Source organism: Gossypium hirsutum, chromosome D03 (genome assembly GCF_007990345.1).
Source record: "Gossypium hirsutum isolate 1008001.06 chromosome D03, Gossypium_hirsutum_v2.1, whole genome shotgun sequence".
Taxonomy (NCBI): Eukaryota; Viridiplantae; Streptophyta; class Magnoliopsida; order Malvales; family Malvaceae; genus Gossypium; species Gossypium hirsutum.
Genome location: NC_053439.1, coordinates 1720447 through 1734239, shown reverse-complemented (window position 1 = coordinate 1734239; position 13793 = coordinate 1720447). Strand labels below are relative to the sequence as shown.

The 13793-nt window shown below is 30.7% G+C and overlaps 2 protein-coding genes across 4 annotated transcripts; both read left to right on the top strand.

Moving 5' to 3' along the window:
• Positions 1–1872: 1872 nt before the first annotated feature.
• LOC121215283 (B3 domain-containing protein REM13) lies at positions 1873–3106 on the top strand. 3 transcript variants are annotated; one of them, XM_041089565.1, is made up of 4 exons: positions 1873–1954; positions 2036–2384; positions 2475–2536; positions 2618–3106. In XM_041089565.1, the coding sequence occupies exons 1-4, from the start codon at positions 1922–1924 to the stop codon at positions 2675–2677; spliced, it is 504 nt and encodes a 167-aa protein (XP_040945499.1). In that variant the 5' UTR covers positions 1873–1921; the 3' UTR covers positions 2678–3106. The 3 variants fall into 3 exon arrangements, with proteins under 3 accessions (XP_040945499.1, XP_040945498.1, XP_040945497.1); XM_041089564.1 differs by having other exon boundaries at positions 2466–2536; XM_041089563.1 differs by lacking the exon at positions 2475–2536.
• Positions 3107–8992: 5886 nt separating this feature from the next.
• On the top strand, positions 8993–9610 carry LOC121215253 (B3 domain-containing protein Os11g0197600-like). Its single transcript, XM_041089466.1, has 2 exons — positions 8993–9205; positions 9332–9610. Exons 1-2 carry the CDS (start codon positions 8993–8995, stop codon positions 9608–9610), a joined length of 492 nt encoding a protein of 163 aa, XP_040945400.1.
• The last annotated feature ends 4183 nt before the right edge of the window (positions 9611–13793 follow it).

Sequence of the window (13793 nt, the reverse complement as noted above, 5' to 3'; positions counted from 1 at the left end):
TGATAAGTCCATTCTCCTTTAATTTTTCAAAATTCGCCCCAAAGATTTGGTTTTAATCCAATCTCATCCCTTTTTCATCTATTTTTTTTTCCTTAAATTTCATAATATTTTTGCTGTTTAATTCGATTTTAAATATTAATTGTTATATATATAATATTATTATCATTGTTGTTTTATTATTATTGTATTATATTTAACTATATATATATTTTTTGTTTCGTTTCTACTATTATATACATATATTATATATTCTTTAATATTAATATTTGTTCACATATTTCATTACGTATATATATATAGGTATTTTTGTGTATATGGTATTATTTTCATGTATTCATTTATTTATATCATTTTTTTAAATAATTATATTAAGTATACACTTGTAAATATCGTGCTATTCGTATATTTCCCATTATCTCATACAAATATCTTTGCATTATTCGTCATATATTTCTTTCATTTTTATGTATATGTTTTTAGATATCACAACATTTATATATTTTCGCATTATGTTACGTATACATTTTTTATCTTTACTATTGTGATTATTAGTATATGTTTTTGTATTTATGAATATATCTTTAATACATGTAAGTATATATTTATTATTAATAGATGTTTTCAACATTATTATTATGTATATTATGTGAATATTTTAACATTATATTATATATGTATTTATATATATTACGCATATATATATACCCCTTTTTTAATATTATATTTTTTACATATATATGTAGATATACGTACTTATACCTACTTAAATATGTTTTTTCACATTTCATAATTCTTATATACTTACATATATTTATGCATATTTTACATCATATACACTTATATATTTTATACTCTTAAAAATGCTTTTTGTATATTTCACATATTTTATAATTCACATACATATATTTTATATTATCACGATTGTAAATATATAAATACACATTTACATTTTTTATAATATTTACCGATTTTATATATACGTACATACTTATCTATGTTTTCATATTCTGTAATTTATATATATTTCTCATTTTATGGTTTAAATTATACATGCATATATATATACATTTTTTTACATAATTGTATTTATTGTCATCATTGTTATTTGGTGTTTGTTTATTTATCCATGTACACTTGTGCTTTTTCTAAAATGTTAGTTCTATTTATTTATTTGTATGCTTTGTTTATGTAATCGCCTCGTCATTTCATTTTGCCTATTGCATTGTTGTTACTCATTTTACTTTGCTCACCTTGTCGTATTCGTTATTGTTTTGTCAAGCATTGACACTAAACACCAAAAGGAAAATTTTTCTAAATAAGGCAATATTTCGCGTTTGGAAACTCGAGAAAACGTGCCCTAACGTGCTGGGTTTCGATTTCTCGTTTGACTAAATAGCCAAATATCCTCTTAAAGCTTCAAAGTATGGTTTCATTAAACTATAAGGTGATCTTGGTTTCGATGGTTTAGAGTATCGTGTCCTAACGTGCTGGATGTGATATTCCTTCGGAACAAGAGAATCTTATGTTTCAATTCACGATATCAGATTTTCTTTTAAGGATCGTATTTTTTAAAACTTTTCAAATTTTCAATTTTCGACACTAAGACACTAATTAATCAACTAGGTACCAATTTTGGGCGTATCGAGGGTGCTAATCCTTCCTCGTGCGTAACCGGCTCCCGAACTCATTTTTCTGAATTTCGTAGACCAAAATCGTTGTTTTAATAAAATTAAATCATTTATTAAAAACAACCACTTTTTGAGGTGACCCGATCACACCTCGTCAAAAAATGATTGGTGGCGACTCCCGTTTTCATTCTTTTTTTAAATCCAAGTCGACCCCGTTTTCATCAGAAAATGGTGTCAACACACAGGAGGTTGAGTTTGTATCTGGAGTAACCCCGAAGAGTGTTTCATATGTAATGGTTGTGAAGGGATACAATAAATACTATGCTGTAAGAATACAACTACTTTATTCAATATTGCTGTTAGTAATTGTTAATTACCTTCTACGTCATATATGTTCTTTTCTTCAGGGTATTCCGAGAAGTTTTACTGAAGAAGCAGGCTTGGGAAAGGTATCCATGGTGATGATTAAAGGTCCAAGTGGAATGTGGCCAATGATGACCACTTTTAGTTCAAAACAAGTTCTTCTGAGTGTTGGATGGTCCAAGTTTCTGCATGAAAACGAGATTGTAATTGGAGATACCCTTTTGTTCGAACACGTGCCAAATACGGGCCATTTAATCCATGTCCAGGTTGCTAACAAGGATGGAACTGGAAACTGTGGTAGCCTTGCTGGTAAGCGACCAAGAGATCGACCTCGCGAGCAAACTGAACTACCACCAAGCACAAAATATGCTTCAAGTTCCAAGCGTACCAAAGGTCCTTTAACTTGCATTTCATCACTTGAATTTTTTGGTGTTTTTTAGTCTCATTTCATTTCAATCATCATTGCTTGTTTAGGTGTATCAGAGTTAATCTTGGAACAGGCTTCATTTGTAGTTGTTTTGAAGAAATACCATCAATACTCTGTTGTCAGAACTATGTCTTGATTATCTATTCTCAATTCACTGCTGTTTCTACTCCATTTTAAATATCTTTTACTTAAATTTCAGTCTGTTCCAGCAAGTTTTTTGCCAAAGAAACAAGCTTGGCAGAGGAACCGAGCAAGGTGATAAAGGACTCAGACGGTAGGAAGTGGGAATTGAACATCTTGGTTGATGCAAAATCAAATGTTCGTCTAGGTGCAGGATGGTCACAATTTGTGCTAGAAAACAGATTAGAAGCTGGAGATACCATTTCGTTTCAACACATGCCCCACACCGGTAATGTAATTCACTTCAAGATCATTAGCAAGGCTAGAGCTGCAAATATGGTGATGGAAGAAACAAGAGAAAAAAAGCCTGTTAAAAAGTAGTATCATTTGTAATGTCTGTTGTTTACCAGTTGTTGAAGATCGTGATGGTGGCTTGTAACTTGTATGATTGTGTTTTACCTGTCTATCTTTTGTTTGGATGGTAAGAAAAAGAAATGGTATGATCATGTATGAAATTCCAGGAACCCTCTTTGAAGTTGGAAAGTCATTTAGGAAAGCTTCATCATTATGTTTCTGTATATAGTTAACTTGCTGCAGTAGACAAAAGATTTGTTGGAGATTGGATACATGTCAATATATTGACAATGCATGTACATGATGATATAGTTTAACAGTTCCTATTTTTGGCAATTCATATTTAAAATATTTTTAGACATTTGAATATTAGGCCCGTTTCGAATTATATATTCTTTTTTGGCACCACTAACATACTATGTTAGTAATCTACATTAAAAAGTTAAATTTTTAGTGAAGCTAACATGCCACGTTAATAATTTGTATTAAAAATTATTTTTTATGAAATTATGTAAAATGATGTCACTTGTATAAATATTAAAAAATATTATAATTTTTAAAAGTATAAAGAATTTAAGCAATTTTATTTTTTTCTCTAAATTCTAAAGCACCCTATTTTGCCTATTTACCTATTTTAACAGCCTAAATTTTTTTTTATTTTTTTCATTCGTTACTTTTTTTTTTGATTCTTTGTCCTTTTTTGTTTTTTTTTTCTAGTTTTTTTTATTTATTTACTTTTTAAGGTTTTTTTATTTGTACTTTATTTATTTGTTTATAATTGGTTTTATAAAATTTGAAAGGTATATTTGAAATGCTTTATAATATTATTTTTTAAAAATTTTAAATATATTTTTTTTAAAATTAGTTTTTTTTAAATTTAAATATTATTTTTAAAATTTTTAAAATATTTTTATATTAATATTATAAAACATTTAAAATATATTATTTTTAAAGATCTGACCTTTCAAATTTATTATTTGTTTTATAATATTTTAAATGTATATTTTAAAAATTTTAAAAATATTTTTAATTATGATTTTTTAAAATTTTAAATAGAATTTAAAATTATATTTTTAAATTATTTTAAATATAATTTTAATGTATATATTTTTAAAGATATTCAAACATTTTTTAATTCTATTTAAAATTTTAAAAAATTATAATTTAAAAATATATATTTAAAATTAAAAAATATATATTTAAATATTTTAAAATATACATTTAAAATATTATAAAACAGATAATAAATTTGAAAGGTCATATCTTTAAAAATAATATTTTTTAAATGTTTTATAATATTAATATAAAAATATATTTAAAATTTTAAAAAATAATATTATAAAACATTTAAAATATGCCTTTCAAATTTTGCAAAAACCAATAATAAACAAATAAATAAAATAAGGGTAAACTACCAAAATAGTCACTTTTGTTTGGCTCAGGTTACATTTTAGTCACTTATGTTTGAAATGTTACGTTTTGATCACTTATGTTATCACGTTGTAACATTTTAGTCACTGAGCCGTTAGTTTCTGTTAACGGTGTAACAATAAACTGATGTGGCACGTTATATCATCATTTCAAACAAAAATTCTAGGTTAATTTATACAATCGGTCCTTATATTTTTTCGTTTGGAGCAATTTAATTTTTTTTCTTTTATGTTTTTTTAACTTTCTTTCTTTTCCATTCTCTTATGCTTCTCCATTTGTTTTTCTCTCTTCTCTATTTCTTTCAACGTAGTTTTTCTATGTTTTATTTTTTTGAACAATTTAATTTTTTCGAGTGGGGCGAGCTTGTGGACTAGTTACAAATGGAAAGCATAGAAAAACTATGTTAAAAGAAATGAAAAAGGGAGGAAAATAGAGGGAGAAGCATAAGAGAATGGAAAAAAAAAGTTAGAAGAACATAAAAGAAAAATTTTAAATTGTTGAAAATGAAAAATATAGGGACCAATTGTAGAATTTAACCTAAAATTTTCGTTTGAAATAATGATTTAACATGCCACATCAACTTGCCGTTACACCATTGTCGACAATTAACGACTCGGTGACTAAAATGTTACAACACGATAACGTAAGTGACTAAAATATAACCTAAGGCAAACAAAAGTGACTATTTTAATAGTTTACCCATAAAATAAATAAAGGACAAATAAAAAAACTTAAAAAAGTAAATAAATAAATAACTTAAAAAGAAAAAAATGAAAAAGCAAAAAGAATTAGAAAAAGTAACAAATGAAAACCTTAAATTTAGGCTGTTTCAATAGGCAAATAGGTAGAATAAGCTAGTGTCTTGGAATTTGGCGGCGCTAATTTATTTAGCTCCACCAGAAAATAGTAAAATTGTTTAAACCCCTCATACTTTAAAAATCACAGTATTTTTTTAGTATTTATACAAGTAACTCCATTCTACATGGCTTCACTAAAAAATTGATTTTTTAATGCAGATTGCTGATGTAGCATGTCATTTTGGCTCTACCAACTTTTACCGTAGGTTTTAAATTATTTTCATATTTTATCAAAATATAGGTCATTTAAATAATTAATTATATTTTGAGGTTATTTTTATAAAAAAGCACAAGTTCTTAGTATGATTTTCGTTAGTGCTCCTCTCATAATTTAACAGATAGATTAGTCTGCTGTAACTGGAGATACTAGCCTTCTTTTGAATGGCTGAAGAGGAAGATTGAAGGCAAGTACAAAACTTTGTTTAATCAAATGAATCTACCCTTTTGTTTCCCTCGAGTCCAAAAACAATGAATTTAACAGTAAATAGCTAATAATCATCATTAAAATTGTATTAATTACTCTTGAAATATCGATTTATGAGAAATGTACGGAAAGCTAAGCACTCAGCTATCTCTAACCATATGTTTCATAGTATAGTAACCAGTTCAACAGTCCCTGGAAAGTCGAATCAACCTTATATTAGTTCTTACCTCTTTTTTTAGCTTGTTTTGTGTTTAGTTCTCAAAGGCTTATCCTAAAGCTGAACAAGCCTGGCTGTTGCTTCTCATCAGCAAGGCAATGATCTTTTAAAGTATATAAGCAACTCACCTTTTTTCTTCAAAACAATTTTCTTAGACACTATCCATAATGGAAAACTTGTAAGCATTCTCTTAATACCTCTCTTTTATTTTTATCTTATTCATAGATCTCAATTTTATTCATAAACCTCAAGAGTATATGCGGCTTACCAAGCGCTTTTGTAAAAATGTCAACCAATTGAATTGAGGTCGGAACATAAGAAGGTGTAATCAACTCATCTTGAATTGCATCCCTAACAAAGTGACAATTCACTTTAATATGTTTAGTACGCTCACGAAATACAGAATTCTGTGCAATATACAAGGCAGATTGACTATCACAAAATAAAGGAATAGCTTTAGGATGATAAACACCTAAGCTCAATAGCAAGGCCTTCAGTCACTTGAGCTCACAAGTGGCGGAATCCTAGACCTTTACTTAGCCTCAATGGAAGAACGAGAAACAATACGATGTTTCTTAGTTTTCCAGGAAATAGGAGATTGCCTAGAAAGACAAGCTAGCCAGTAAGCGAACGCGAGTTAACGGACAAGCAACCCAATCTGAATCACACCACTCCTTTAAGGACAAATCATTATCAAATCTTAATAAAAATCCTTGGTCAAGAGAGTCTTTCAAGTACCAGACAACCCACAGAGCCGTGTCCCAGTGCTCCTACCTCGACTCATGCATAAACTGAGATAAGACATGAACTGAGTATGCTAAATCAAGTCTGGTCACTGCCAAATAGATTAAACGACCCATTAACCATCTGTACTACTCAGAATCAGTCAAAATTTCCCATGTAGCATGCATCAATCTATGATTTTACTCTATTGGGGATCTTATGAGCTTTACTCCCAAATAATCCGTCTCTGAAATAATATCAAGTGTTTATTTCCTTTGACAAAGAAATATACTCAAAGAAATGTGAACTACCTTTATCTCAAAAAAATATTTTTAGAAGCAAGAATTGAGATGCCCCTTAAACTAGTAAACTAGTAAACTAATATGTACAGATTCCTTAGTGTATATAAAGAGAATAATAAGAATATGATTGAAGAAACCCATATCCTTTCAGTGCAGTAACCAGCTTAGCAAACTAATACTGAGGAGCCTATTTTAACCTATACAAAGACTTGTGCAAACGAAAAACTAGTCGAGGCATATCAGGGGCAAAACCTGGAGGAAGCTTCATGTAAACCTCTTCTTCAAGATAACCATGCATAAAAGAATTATATACATCCATTTGATGTAATTCTCAGTTTTTCGAAATTGCAACAGCTAAGAAAGCACGAATAGTCACCATTTTCGCCATAAGAGCGAAAGTTTCATTATAGTCAATACCTCTTACTTGGTGATTACCAAAAATGACAAGACAAACTTTAAGTCTCTCAATATTTCCATCGAAGTTATATTTAATCTTATACACCCACTTACAACCAAGAGTTTTCTTTCCAAGAGGAAGTGTCTCCATAAACCAAGTGTCATTATCGTCCAATGCACAAATCTCCTTTTGCATAGCATTACGCCATATTGTATCCTTCATAGCCTCTTTAAAAGACTATGGTTTCATCTTTGCAGTAGTAGCTATATGAAGATTCCAGTGTTTCATAGTAAATTTGTCATAGAACATAATGCGCTTTAAGAAATGGAGTACCTATGGAAAGCTCTAAAGTATCTAAGGCGGGAGATGAACTTTTCTTTATGGCAGTATTAATGACAAAATCCCAAAACTATTGATGGAAATTTCTCTCTATGCCCTCGCCCCAATTCGGACACATCATTATCCAAAGCCTCAGAGCCCTTTGTACCATCGTGTCATCGGAGGAGGAAGAATACTCCACAAGTGACGAAAAATCCGCAAGTGACGAACTCACAAGTTACGGAGTGACAAGCGAAGGAATTGTATAAAAAATATGTATAAAAAATTGCTTCTACACTCCCATATGGCAGAGCAATATTGTCGGGCTCAATGATTGCAATATTTCTATCCAAATACGAAAAAAAATATGCTCAAAAAATTTCACATCACGAGACACAAAAAACTTCTTCGAATCCATACAATATAAATATAAACCCTTTTTGCCAAAAAAGATACCCAACAAAAACTACTTTCGAGCAAACTTATCACCTTAAAATGTCGATTATGAGCAAAACATAAGCAACTAAACACACAGAGATCATCAAATAAAGGAGGTCTATCAAACAACATTTCATAGGGTGTTTTACCATGAAGAAGAGGTAAAGGATTTCAATTGATAAGATGAGAAGCAGCCACATTTAAAATATGTTAATGTTTCCTCTCAACTCTCCCATTTTTCTGAGGAGTACCAACACAAGATATTTGAAAAAAAATGTAATTTGTAAGAAAATAATCCTAGAGATACAATATCCCTACCCCAGTAATAATCATATGCAGTCCGATGAATTTCCAGAGCAGAATATCAACCAATTCGAAGATGATAACTCTATAAAGATCATAAAAGACATCTCTCCAAGAACAATGACGAAGGAGCCGAAACCGAATTCAGCTATGGAAACCGAAACCGAGTGCAATGGAAAGTCTAATGGATGTCAAGTTAGAAATGGTGATAAAAGCACAAGCCATCCTATCATTCAACAATTTAAATCTCATGTAATGACTGAGAACCCATTTTTCCAAGTTGTCATGCACCCATCATATGTTGTTCACAGTAGTGATAAAAAAATGTAGACTGGTAAGCAATCAATTGAATTCCCCACTAGATCCTATGCATGCTGTTCATTTCATTACTTCATTAATATATATTAAACTTGCAGAAATGAGCAAAATTTTCCTTTTCACAGGCCATACCAGCTAACTTTGTGAGGAAACATTTGATGAAAGTGCAATGTTCAGTACTCCTTTGCAACTCAAGTGGGAAAACTTGGATTGCTACCTTCAAGCGGAGACGAATAGGGGAAAGGCTATATATACGAAGCGGTTGGGATACTTTTGTACGGGATAACAATATTCAAGTCGGTGATTTTTGCGCGTTTGAGCTAATAAATAGCATCGAAATATCCTTCATAGTAGTCATTCACCAAGGCCGGCATGCAAATTGTCATCAGTCATTACTCATTAGCTTCAACTGATGCATTTCGTCCCGAGAAATGGATAGCTCCGTCGTACGCAAGTCGGAGCCGCACAGAACCATTGACTGCTCTTGAGAAAACTAAAGCTTTTCGAATAGCTAGTGCTTTCAAATCTGAAAATCTGTTCTTTGTTGTAATCATACAGCCATCAAATGTTAAGTCATGTAGATTGGTAAGTTTTTCTGTTGAAACTTGTTGGCCATTCCCAAGTTCTTATGACTCCACCATGAAAATGTTATAATGCAACTTGAGAAGGCAAAAAATAACTGAACTGACATGTTTTTGTTTATACGAATAGAGTATACCAGTGAATTTTGCTAGGAAATATCTCACAAAGATGCACAAAGAGGTCATACATCTCCTTTCAAATGGAAAATCATGGCCAGTGATATATTTTCAGCACAGTATCGAAAAACCAAGTCTAATATCCGGTACGGGTTGGCGTGGATTTGCTATGGATAATAACTTAGAAGTTGATGATGTTTGTGCCTTTGAACTCATTGAGGGTCCTAAAACATCAATGAAGGTAACCATTTATAAGATGCAGGCTGTTGAAGACTCATCTTTGGGTAAGTAGGTTCCATTTCAGGTAAGGCCTTAGAAGAGGCAAATTAAAGCTATCAAGCTTTTCAAGAGGATGAAGCAAATCCCAGATACCAAACTGTAGGGCTGATGTCATTGATTCAATTATTAGCTTGTCCTGTAACTGTTTAGCCATGACATTGTAACTTGTTTCTGATGCCGTCCTATGAACATTTCACCTGTAATAATGTTCCTTTAGATGGTTCTGTAAATTCACTAACCATTAGCTTGAAAAACTGGCGTGTTTCATATTATAAAAAACCCTGCTTGCAAAACCCTCCAGATTCTCCTAAACAACCCAAATTACCTACGAGCTTGATGGAGGTGTAAACAATAGTTGGCTAAGGTGGTTGAAGCTTCTAGCTTGACTGTTACGAACATTTTTTTTTATTCCTAAGCAAGTAAATGAAAATAGCAAAATTAGTGATATATGTAGCTTTCTAAAAAATTAAAGCATGTTAAATTTAATGATTCAATAATTAATTGTTTTCTGTGTGAAAATATATTATCGATAATGACAATGCATTGCAAAGAAAAGAAAGAAAAATATAACACACTGATTTTACTTGAAAACTCTTTCAAGAAAAAATTATGGGTAGAGAAGAAGAAATAAGAAAAAAAAAGATGATACAAGAGAAGAGACGACTACGTCTATTTATAAGTTTCTAAAACTATATTCTACTTAAAGTTAAATAGAAGTAATGCAGTTAGATTAAAATATTTTATTTTAATCAATATCAAAATTTTACTTGTACAGCGTGTACCATACCGCACCGCAGGGGTTCGGAAGCCCCCGCACCCCAAATTGCGACCCCAACTCGATATCTTATCACTTATATGTTATTTTAACAAGAATTTAAATTACGTATCTTTTAACCTTTTGTTTTCCACTCAATGGGTTGGGTTGAAGTTCCTTTTCATGCCCTTCCCATGTTCTTTGGTTCTTTTAATGCATGTTTTTTCAAAAATATTTCAATTTTAATTATTTTTTGGTTTTTTTCTAATGCATGTTTTTTCAGGGTTTTTTTTAATTTTAATTAAAAAATAAGAATGATATTTTTAATTTTTAATTAATAAACATGTTTTTGATTTTTTATTTTTAATTCATGTTTTTAATTAATAATTTTTTATTTACATAGACAGAATAATAAATACATATTTATTAAAATAAAAAAGTTATTAATTAAAAATATGAATTAAAATAAAATAAAAACTTAAAAACATGTTTGTTAATTAAAAAATTTGAAAATATCATGTTTATTGTTTTTAATTAAAAATTAAAAATTAAAACTTGAAACAACATTCATTAGGAAAATGACAAAAGAATTTGACTATTTTATCAAAGAAACTAAGTTATCAAAATTTTTACAAGATCCATTTTTTATCATGTCTATTTGACTATTTCTAAAGAAATAATGTGGTTGAATTTTTTAAAAACGACATAATTTTACCGAATGAAAATTATATGGGCAATGTACAAGGTAAGTTCTAGGTTTGCTCTTCAAGTTCTTGCTGCTCAGGTAAATGGATTTCGGTTCACTTTTTGTTGGAGCCAATGGAGGACAATGTTGTCTCTTAAGCTTAAATCAAATCAATGTGTCTTTTAATGAAAGAAAAAAAAGAATGGAGATCGTCATCTGCATTTTGATTCGCTGACATATGCAGGATCATCTTTCCTGCCCTGGTGGCGTAAAAAGCTAATGTGATGGAAATCATTTGACTGCAAATCTACAACTTCACTTCAAAACAAATAAATAAATGGAGAGAATCCATAGTAGCAAAGCAAATGAGAGAACTGCAGCAGTTAATGCAAAACTTGGAATATGACTAGGTGTTAGAATATACCATATCACATGTGCAAATTGTTAGTCTGTTATTGAATTTTTAAATGGAGTAGTTTAGTGATTAAAAATAGTCAAGGGTCTAGACTATAAATATATAAACATGTGTATTGTATAGGGTAGATTTTCAAGTTTTAATATTTAGAATATACTACTCTCTTCGATCTTTGTTTATTCTTGTAGGTTTCGTTAGGAGATTTTGATAACAAGCTGGTAAGTTTATATCCTATTAACAGCCATTTAATGCTTCTTAATGGCTCTAGTTTCATGTATATAAACAACTTATTAACTGTTATCTTCTTTTTTTCTTTTGCAGTGATTCCACCAGCTTTTGTGAAGTATGGTTTTAAAGGAAATGCGCCCACCATGTTCACCTTGTATTCTGACTCAGGGAACTCATGGCGAGTTAGAGTCAAAGTTCAACAAGGAAGTTACTTTTTCAATAGTGGATGGTCAAAGTTTGTCAAATATCATGGCCTGGAAATAGGGGATTTTCTGGTTTTTTGTGGTTTTTAGTTCAATGTTCGATGTTCTCATTTATGATCGAACTGCATGTGCAAAGAACATCATTTTTACTGCTAAGAAACCAAGGCCCGACTCCTTGGAGTTAGCAGACAAATTGAAGAAACCCCAAGCCAAAATGTGATTCAATTTCCAAGAAACAAGAGCAGTTTCTTGTGGGATAACTTTTTCATTTCATGTGGAAACCCTTCATATTAATCCCCCGGCCTTTTTTTCACTACTCATTTCAATGTTTCATGCATGGTTTAGGTGCAAGAAATGTTAGCCAGGACCAGGAGGTTGTGTTTATGACCCCGAAGAAGGCTTCATTTGTAGTGGTTTTGAAGCAATACCAGAAGATCTATTTTGTATGAACAAAACTTATTAATTCTCAATTCAATGCTGTTTCTACTCCATTTTAAATATGCATTTTTCTTATATTTCAGCCTGTGCCAACCAGTGTTGCCAAAGAAATGGGCTTGGCAAAACATAAGTTCTAAAGGCAAATACAAATTCTTTTTTGGTAGAGTCAAAGTATCTTTCATTTCCTTTTACAAGAAAAACAAGCTGTGGCCATTAATGAATCAGCCTCGAGCCTAGAAACACTTAATTTAACAGTCATTAGCAAATAATATTTTAGAATTGTATTAACTACTTCTGACAAATGGACCATTCCATAGTAATAATGAGGAGAATGTACTCAGCTATCTTCTTCAAGTTCATGTTTATGTTTATTACTTTCTCAAAGGCTCATCCCACAACTGTTCAAGCATGGCAACTTCTTCTCACCAGCAAGGCAATGGCCATTTAAAGTATATAAGCAACTCACCTTATTTCTTCAAAACAATTCTCCTAGACACTATCCTGAATGAAAAACTTGTAAGCATTTGTCTTTTACTATATATGTATATTATATATATATAACATTTGCATATGTTGATAAGAGTTCATTTACAGGAATTCTGTTGGAGCTAAGTGCAACAAATAGCAAGGTTCAACAAAAAGCTTGCCGAGCAAGAATCGAGACTTGCGGTAGAAACAAAGAAGAAAAATGAAATAAATTTTAAGCAAAGCTAAAATAGAGAGTATATGGATGAAATCTTGATTGAATTCATTCATTTTTTTTAAAATGGCATAAAGCCTATTTATACAAGCTTACAACTTGACAACTTAGTTGGAATACAACTAAGTTTCATCATTACATCCACTTAAAATAAATCACCACCTACTACCACTAACAAACTTAGTTGGAATTGTGACAGCCCAAAATTGACCCTAGTCGGGAAGTGGTTTCGGGACCGCTAAACCGAGTCACCGAAAGGTTTGAATGTGATGTTTATTGTCTAGAATATGTAATCATGAATGTGTGAAAATTTCAAGCTTCGATTTAGTCGATTGCATGTGAATTTAGTCAATAGGACTTATATGAGAAAATTTTAAAATGTGATAGGTCAATGCATGAGGACCTATTAGTGCATGTGGAAGAAAAAGGGACTTGCATGTCAAAGTGCCCAATTCTTGATAAGTGGCCGGCCAAGCATGACTCCATTCCTCCAAGTTTATGTTGTTTATTATTTAATATTGGTAAGTAAATTAAAATAAATTAAAGAAAGGAATTAAAAAGGAAGAGATGAATAAAATAAGGAGGGAAGAGGGAGTGTTCATCTTTTTTTTCTTTGGCTATTGCCGTGAGTGAGGAGAAGGAAGGGAGATTTGGTTATTGGATTTTGGCTTGGAAGATGGCTAGAATGAGGTATGTATTGAATGATTCTTGAAAATCTATGCATGTTTGAGATGGTTAGTTCAAATTCTACTCATCCTATAGATTAGACTTAG